The 9208-nt window shown below is 26.1% G+C and overlaps 1 protein-coding gene across 4 annotated transcripts; it reads left to right on the forward strand.

Moving 5' to 3' along the window:
• The first annotated feature begins 2043 nt into the window (after positions 1–2043).
• Positions 2044–7469, forward strand: Timm23 (translocase of inner mitochondrial membrane 23 homolog). 4 transcript variants are annotated; one of them, NM_001204943.1, is made up of 5 exons: positions 2044–2135; positions 2305–2572; positions 4599–4863; positions 4946–5115; positions 6324–7469. In NM_001204943.1, the coding sequence occupies exons 2-5, from the start codon at positions 2512–2514 to the stop codon at positions 6440–6442; spliced, it is 615 nt and encodes a 204-aa protein (NP_001191872.1). In that variant the 5' UTR covers positions 2044–2135; positions 2305–2511; the 3' UTR covers positions 6443–7469. The 4 variants fall into 4 exon arrangements, with proteins under 4 accessions (NP_001191872.1, NP_001191873.1, NP_001191871.1 ...); NM_001204944.1 differs by having other exon boundaries at positions 2439–2572; XM_008184877.3 differs by having other exon boundaries at positions 2049–2238.
• The last annotated feature ends 1739 nt before the right edge of the window (positions 7470–9208 follow it).

Genomic DNA, 9208 nt, shown 5'->3' on the forward strand with positions numbered 1-9208 from the left:
ATACATTTATACAATATATTATATGAAGTACATATAGCAGTAGAAAAAATTAAAGCTATAAGTAACAATACTATCATCATAATAAATTTATCATTGATTAAATAAATTTATTATAGTTACTAACACGGACGTACATACGTACATACGTACATACGTCCGTGGTTACTAATATACACAGTAGTATATAATAGTTAAAAAAATTATAAAATATTCTACCGCGAAACATAATATCACTCTAATTTTACAACGCCATAATTATTCTAATAATTATTGTATAAGAGTTTTGAACGAATGGAAGATTATTATTACGAAATAAAATGGCAGTAGTATATATTACTATACATATTAGCTGATGATATAAATCGTACATATATTATATAATATAGACTATAGTTGTATACTTGTATTGAGTATTCTTCGTATTATTTACAAATTAAACCAATTATGAAATATACAAAAATCATTACAGCTATGCCACTTCTCGCACGACCACAATCTATAGTGAGTAGGTAATCTAAAATAAGTAATAAACTAATAAATATATAGTTAAAATTGTGTTATCATTGAGTGCAGGCTTCTTAACTGGAGTCTTTCAGGCAATTTCCTGTATAAATCTCTCTTGACTATTTGTGAGACTCTCTATTAACATAATATTGCATTTAAGATGGTGTAATACACAATGTGTATTCTATAATATACCTATGTTAAAACAAATTTAAATAAAACTATTAGCTATTTATTAAATTTATCAGTGTTTATTATAATTGATTTTATTACAATTTACAAGTGTTCAAATTAGTATAATTGCTGTGGTTAGTAATTACAGTAATATTGAGTAATATACAAATATACCTACAGGGTTTTTTGTGATATGAATTTATTATTATGTGTAATTTTAAATTTATCAATATCCATTATTATAATTGATTCAATTGCAATGTATATAAGTGTTTAAATTAGTAGATATAATAATTAATGTGATTAGTATTCACAGTAATATACGAATTACGAATTTATACATTGTTTTTTATAGTGAATTGTGAAGTGGGTAGAGTATACATTTCTAAATTGCTAATGTTATAGGTACATAAATGTAACATTCCAATTTTAAATAAATAGGTTAGAAGACCTACTTTACTAGCACCGTAAACTAGACCCTAGGGTGACTTCGTACCTCTTTTAATGTTTTTTTTTTTTTTTTTAAATTATGATTGTATTATGTACCTATACATATTAAAGTAAAAATGTCACTAAAAATAACCACTATAGGTATAAGTATTATCGTTAAAACAACAATTTAACTTTATTAACGAAATTTTATAAAAAGTTAAAATTTGTCCGAAGTCAACTTATAAAACGGTCGACTTCAGACACAAACCTATTTTCACATAAAATCGTATTAAAATTGGTATAAGTTGTCTTCGGACAATATATATATTTTTAAAAAAAACGTACCTAATAAATAATTGAAAAACCCATACATTTATCGCAAATACAACATAATTTATTTAATATTCTAAAAATATAATCTATTAGGTAAAATATAAAATTATATAAAATTATTTTGTAACGAAATATTGGAGGTAACCAACCCATAGACCTAGGTAGGTATAAGGCTATAAATTCCTAGTTTATAGGTCTATGAATCAGCCCAGCCAAATGACTGAATTAAAGCTATAGTATACTGTCCCAGCTGGTATAATGCAGGTCACCGGGAGAAGGGCGCGCTGTGAATAATTCATTGCAATCAATTCATTTATTCTGTTTCTGTAATAATAATGTTATTATTATATTTTATTGCCATATAATACGGAGGAAATAGGTGATGTACAACTGGTGTCAAAATATGCATAATATTCATTTAACGATAAATGATAGGTGATGACCTCCAAAAAAGCCTCCACCATACTTCAGCATCGGCACTTGGCAGTTGGCAGTAGGCATGCGTGATGCGTCCGTCACGTCTTGGCGACACCAGCTGTAGCACTGATGTTGATTATTTCGCAGTACTACTACCACCACGCGTTATCTCTCAAGTTTTCCGTATTATAATTTGTAATTGATAAAACATAACCAAAAAAAAGCTGATCATTCTTGATCGCCGATCGGCATTCGGCGTAGCCTTGAATTCTTGAGTAAGTTAATTCTCGAATTTATATTATTTAATTGTTTATTAATTTAACTGTGATACCTATACTAGTAAAACTTCATTTTCATAAGTTCCATACAAGTTGACTTGTAGGTACATTTAGTTTACATCGCTGCATGTTTTACCATTGATGAACAAAATCTTCAATTATTTAGGGAACTTGGTTTGGGATTGATGCTCACAACTTACGCATCAAACACGTATACAGAAATCAACATAATCACTGAACTGAGTTGCTGTCTTATCATATTAAATTGTTAACTTCGACAGTGTGTTTTTCGTTGTACAGTTTTTCTACTGTGGAGAATACAGTAAATACGACCCCATCAACCTAACCTTCATTCTTGAAGAATCAAATATTTATGAACAGTTATTTACCACCTTCAGAAAAGAAAATGTTCAGTTTAGAGGGCGACGATAAAGGTATTTAGTTTGATATTTTTTAAATAGGTACTTGGTAATACTAGTTTCGTTGTCCTTTGTGTTATATTATTGCAATAATCTTTCATGATTTTTCTTCAATTAAACACTTCCATCAATAATAACTTTTTTAGATTATAATAATTACACAGGTTGACTAAGACATAATATGTATATTATGTGTATATTGGTATATACATATATATATATATATATATAATTTTTTCTTTGACCTACCAACGTGTTATGTTTCATTGAAATTCTAATGATACTTTGTAGTTTTTCGTGTCATTATATGTTGATTTGTTGTATTTGACTTTCAATTTTATTTATTCTTACTCTACATATAGGTACAACAGATACCTCAGTTTTTATGGACCAATATTAGAGCTGAACTAATATCACATGAAAAAAAAATAACATTCTTATCTGTACCAATCAACTCCAAGAAAAATTTGTTTGTCCTACAATTAAATATATTTTCCCTAGCTTGTGTATAATGTCATAAAAACAAATATAAAAACAATTCAATTGTGGTGTGCTATTAATGATAAATAAGTCGTACCTATATTTATTTATGGTAGCTATTGTTGATTACAATTAAAACTGTATTGCCTAATTTAATTTAATTTACATTATCACGTATTCAATTCACTTTTGTCCGGCCCATCATTATACCAGCATAACAGCCGCCCAACCAACATCCAGTACTCCAAATTCAAAAATATTGACCAAATTCAAAACATTAAACCATTTAATCTCTCTACTGACCGTAATTTAACCCGTCGTTGGTGACACTGAGCATTTCGCTCACATTACTGTTGTTTTGGGAACCATTGGCTTCAAATTATTTTGTTTATATCAATATTTTTAGTATGCCCATAGAAGTTACTAATGGAAATAAATACGTGGAATCTAATCTATATATAAACTATCCGTCTCATTACTATCAAATGTTGACAGTTACCAGTATTTGTTCGCCGGAGATCGGTGAACAGTTATTTTAGCCAAAACATACCAATATTTCTTCCATCATATTGATTGACCTAGTAATGCGATTAAAATTCCTTCATTAAAATTCCCCTGTTACATTGTATAATATCTGAAACCGTAATCCCGATTGTTTTGTATACATTACATCATATCAATATCACTAATTACATAAATGTTGTACGTTATATTATAACATCAGTGTTGTGTAGTAACGTAACGCAAATTACAAATTACTGTAACGCAATTACTTTTTCAGTAATGCAGCAGTAATTTCATTGCCTTTTACTTAAAGTAACGCAATTGTAACAAAATTACTTTTGAAAAGTAATTTCTATGAAGTAGCGCACTAACGTGTTATTTTCCACGTTATTAAAATAATAGTTTTGAATGTATTACAGGTAAAGGATATCCCAGAAAAATTAAAAATCAATTATATTTATTTTTGATTCCGATAATAGTTAACAATATTACTAAACACTCCTGGAATAAAAGTTATCACTTAATTAGCAGAAAGAAAAGAGTTCGGTTTAAAAATAATATTTAATAAAAATTAATTATGATTTATGACTTGGTACCTATATAGCTGAGATGATTGTACATTTGTAGGTACATAATACTGAAATAGGTCTATTATCACTAGGTCTATGATTGTAAAATATATACATAATTTTTGAATCATATGAATTGAATATGGTTAAAAAAAAAAAGGACGTTATTGTCGTTATTTGTAATGCACTACTGTATTAATGAAAAAGTAATGTAACGTGATAAAAATAATTTTAAGTAATGCAAATGTAATTTAAATAAAAATATTTGAAGTAACGAGTAACGTAATTTCATTACTTTTTGTAAAAGTAATTTACCTAACACTGTTTAATACTAAATGTTAATATTGTTGTTATAAAACTTGTAAGTCCGTTAATATTCTGATACATTTTAAATATAATAAACAAAAAAAATAAATATATATTTTGTACAATAATATTTATAATATTAAATTATTAATTCACGATATTTTCTATTACTTTTGGATTAGCCAATAGAGGAATGTTAACCAGTTTTCCATCAGTTCCATCTCCATATTTGAACTATGACCCTCAACTTCTACCTCAGTCATCTCAGCCAGAATATATATTTCTGGAAGGAGCTGGTTCCAAACAACGTGGGCGTTTTGAATTGTCATTTACAGAAATCGGTACATCATGTTTGATTGGTGCTACAATTGGTGGCATACGTGGAATATACAGTGGTATAAAAATGACATCCATGGAAAATCAAACTAGTACATACAATAGAACACAGTAATATTTATTAATGTTATGATTTATTAATTTATTAATTTATTAATTAGAAAGTACCTAATATTGTTATATTCATTTGCAGAATCTTAAATAGTGTTTTTAAAAATGGAGCACGTTTGTCTAATACATTTGGAACATTATCTGTATACTATAGTATCTTCGGTATCATATTAGAAAAAACCCGGGGATGTGAAGATGAGCTTAATACAATCGTAGCAGGAACAAGCACTGGACTTTTATACAAAGCTACAAGTTAGTATCTATATAAATACTAGCTGATCCCGTGCACTTTGTTGCCCATTAAATGAGCCAACTCTATATGACTCAAACTTTGTTAAATTCGTTATTTAATATTTGGTGTATGGGGTTCCAAATTTATCTTAACTTTTCTGTTGCCCGATAAAAATTCTGATTCACAGCCGTATATTATCAGGTAGGCAATCTACCTGCAGTAGATCGCGGATCCCGTGCTGTTTGTACGTAAGTGTATGATTTAACTCTAATGTATCAAAGTTATACCAAGTTTGATAAAATACGATGGCTTAATACATAATCCTAACCGTACTAAAATCGTACTATAAAAAAAAAAACCAAATTTAACTCTTTTTAAATTATCCTATCATCTTCCCAGAGGTCTAATCTGCACACAAACATTCATTTATATATATACATTATATATTGACAAAAAATAATAATACAAACATGCCCGATTAACCTATAGCAATCAATATAAAATCTACTATTATTATTTTAATCTGCAACAATAAACTAAATTTTTATTTTATTGTTTTTTTCTGGCGCCACTTGTATTTTTGACATCCAGATTTCCTACTTTTTCAGTGGATTTTCTTAAAATTTTCTTCTCCGCGATATACTGTTTCGCTTTAAATAAAAAAATCAAGAAGATCTGATAAGATATTCCAGAGTTAACCCTGTACAAAGATTTTCATTTCACTTTTATATAGGCAGTTAGATTATGTTGTAATTTTAATTGTGAATTTTCAACAATACTTTTTAATGAAAAAATAAACTTTATTTTTGAATAAATCAAACACTGAAGGTATTCCACACAAATGTTCTCAGTGAAAAGTACTAGATAAGATATTCATTATAAATAACAAAAAGATTCTGCTCAGAATCTAAACTATATAAATTAAAAAGTGAAAATAATAATAAACTTTTGTTATATTTTATATTCTTTGATTAAAATATATATTCAGTTTTAATATTTTTAATTGTTACTGTCTCTTATAAATTTAGTATTTTAAAGTAGAGATGGAAAATAATTTTACAAAGTGAATCCATGCTTCATAACTTTTGTTTATAAATCAGTTATGACTTTTTCAATAACAGAAATAATTACAGCACAATTGTTATTTTTAATTGCAATAAACTTTATTTATATTTTATTATATATTTCATAATTATTAAACTTATATTGTTATATAATAATATTTCAGGTGGTCTTAGAAGATGTGGTATTGGTGGTTTAATTGGATTCAGTCTTGCTACAGCATTCAGTCTGATTACATCAAGAGATAAAATTAAAGAAATGGGCAAAAACGTATTTCATTCCTAAAAATGTTTACCAAAATAAAATGTTTGCAAAAATAAATGTTCATAATAGTTTTTTAGATACACAGTTATAAGTCTTTTGATTGATAAAAACTATATTAACTTGTTTGGAGTCCAGACCTGTTGAAATTTATTGAGTTATAATTTAAAAAAACAATTTTTATGTGTGTAACAGATATTTGATTAACACAATTTTAAGTTTGTTAATTGAATTCATTTTCAATAGAACTTCTGTCATAGTTTTGATTAAAACAATTTATTAAATCATCTAGTTTAAAATAATAGTTGGCAAAAATAAATTAGTCTTTATAATGAAAATTATAAAATATAATTTATATACATTATTCTATTGTAAAATTATCAGTTATAGGGATATTCTAATCTTATGTTTATTTGATTAATTGATTTGCTATTCATCTAGTGTTAATTTTAGTGACTGATGTAATTGTTATTTGTATATATTTTATTTGGCAAGATTAGAAAGAAAACTAGATATTTTGTTTGTAGTTTTATTAATTTGAAGCATTTGATTGTGATGATCGGTTGGAAATAGTATCTAATATAATCAATGCATATTTAAAATGAGCTTGAAATGACTCAATAAATATTGGAGCTCATAATCTTAATATAATTAATTATGTTTGATAATAAATCTATAGATACCAACATTTTCATTTTTAATCTTAATGGCTATTATAATTCAATTTTTTAATTTTTTGAGTGCAACATGGTACTATATATTTTATACTATATTATATACACTATTACATTTAATTATTATTAAACTAAAATTCTATAATACACGTAAAATTGTTTTTGCCTTGTTACTTAATGGAAGTAGTTCACCAAATAGTTATCTTGTGAAAAAAAAGAAATAATATTATCAGAATGACTAGTTATTATTTTAATTTTCTGTAAGTACACAAATGTAGTATTTGTTATGTCATGTGTGATCTACCATGACTATTATGAATTAGATGTATGATTGATTTAAAGGCATATTACCTAATATTATATTATTGACTACCAAATATGTGTGTTGATTTATTATTTATACTTAAATGTTTTAATAAAATACAGTATTAGGTACTATGTTGATATTTATATCATATAAATATGTATAGACTTATTTAAAAATTTCTTATACATATTTAAATTTCAATAACATATTTATATAAAGATTATCCTTTTTTTTTTTACTCTAAGTTGAGCAATATAAATGTATACACTCTTTTATCTATAATATGTAAGTCATTAATGAAACCTCATTAAAAATGAAGATGTTTAATACATTTACAAACCTGTAAAGACATATTGCATATAATTAAATTGTACATTACAGTAGTTGGTTTCTAGTAGGTCAAATTTACATATTTATAAATGTTTTATCCCAATAAAATTTTATTTAAATAATGCAGACGTCTAATGAGTGTAAGGGTTTTATTTAAATCAAATAAATTATACCAAAAATACTTAATGTCTGTAATAATTTATTGTTTTTATACTAGTATAGTCCACACGTCACGTTAGTGTTGTTAATTTTATGTTATAGGTACCCTATTCATCATACCAGCTCAATTAATATTTCCAGTGGTGATAGGTTACTGTATACTAAGCTAATCTGTGGTATATTGGCTAATAAAGAAATCATTTTTAGTTAAAAAAAAAAAGCTGTTTGATACAATAAATTGTGATATTAAAAAGTAAAAACCAATTAAAGTATTAATCTTGATACATTAATACACTGTAAATTATACGTAAATGTGTATCTTAATAACAATTTCAATCTATTAGGTATAGATTTATTACATTTACAGAGGTAGCCAGGTAGGTATATATATATATTTTTTTTTTATACCAATTAATTGAGGACTGTTTAATTGAATAACTGTAGTAAGCTAGTAAATAGTATACAACTTTTCTCAATTCAATTATTTGTTGGATAAACTGATGATATAGGCATTAATTGTGTGACCATAATTTTCATATCCAAAAGGGGCACGTTTTTTTAAAGTTATTAACAATTACTGATTATTATTAGTCTTTACTTATTATTTATTGGATAATATTATCCAAGACATTTACTACTTAATTATTTCATTAATTAGTGTTACTGTTATATACAATTAATACAATTTGAATAGGTACTACTTTTTATAAATCTTAGTAGGTATGCATAAGCATTTATAATATAATTATATTAGTTTGAGATTGAATTATGATAATAGTCAGCGGTCACTACTTCAATGGTGAAAATTTTATAACTACAATAGGTCCATAATCATTAACCATAGACTCAGGCCCGTATATATAGTTAACAATTTATTTTCATAAAAATTGAAGTATTGAATTTTTGTAATGAAGGACAAAAGCGATACAAATATATAATGCCCCCAAATGTGGGATGTCTGGTCTTAGTAGGCATGACCCGGTAATCAGGATAATTTTGTATGGAGCGATTAATTTTGTTTAGTACATAAGTATTATTAATACTATTAGAGTATTCAAAAACTATAATATAAATTATGATAGAAAGTACCTACTATCTACAGTCTACTAACACATAATAAATTATGCATTATTTTTTTTTCCTAGCTAGACGGCTAGTAGGCTGATGAAGTAAAATAATGCTCGGTTTAAATATTTTAATTACCTAATACTTAAAAAAAAGTAGTAAGTACTAAATTGTATATCTCATGACAAAGCATATAGGTGTGTCACTAGACACTAATGTAGTAACTAGTAATGTCAGCAAAATGTGTAATATGCA

Source organism: Acyrthosiphon pisum, chromosome X (assembly GCF_005508785.2).
Source record: "Acyrthosiphon pisum isolate AL4f chromosome X, pea_aphid_22Mar2018_4r6ur, whole genome shotgun sequence".
Lineage (NCBI taxonomy): Eukaryota > Metazoa > Arthropoda > Insecta > Hemiptera > Aphididae > Acyrthosiphon > Acyrthosiphon pisum.

What these genes read in the sequence shown, in the direction of transcription:
- Timm23 (NM_001204942.1), top strand. Translation starts at nt 2,512, where the DNA reads ATGAACAGTTATTTACCACCTTCAGAAAAGAAAATGTTCAGTTTAGAG. An exon ending in TTTAGAGGGCGACGATAAAG is followed by an intron (nt 2,573 to 4,598) that starts GTATTTAGTTTG and finishes CTTTTGGATTAG; the next exon opens with CCAATAGAGGAATGTTAACC. An exon ending in AGTACATACAATAGAACACA is followed by an intron (nt 4,864 to 4,945) that starts GTAATATTTATT and finishes ATTCATTTGCAG; the next exon opens with AATCTTAAATAGTGTTTTTA.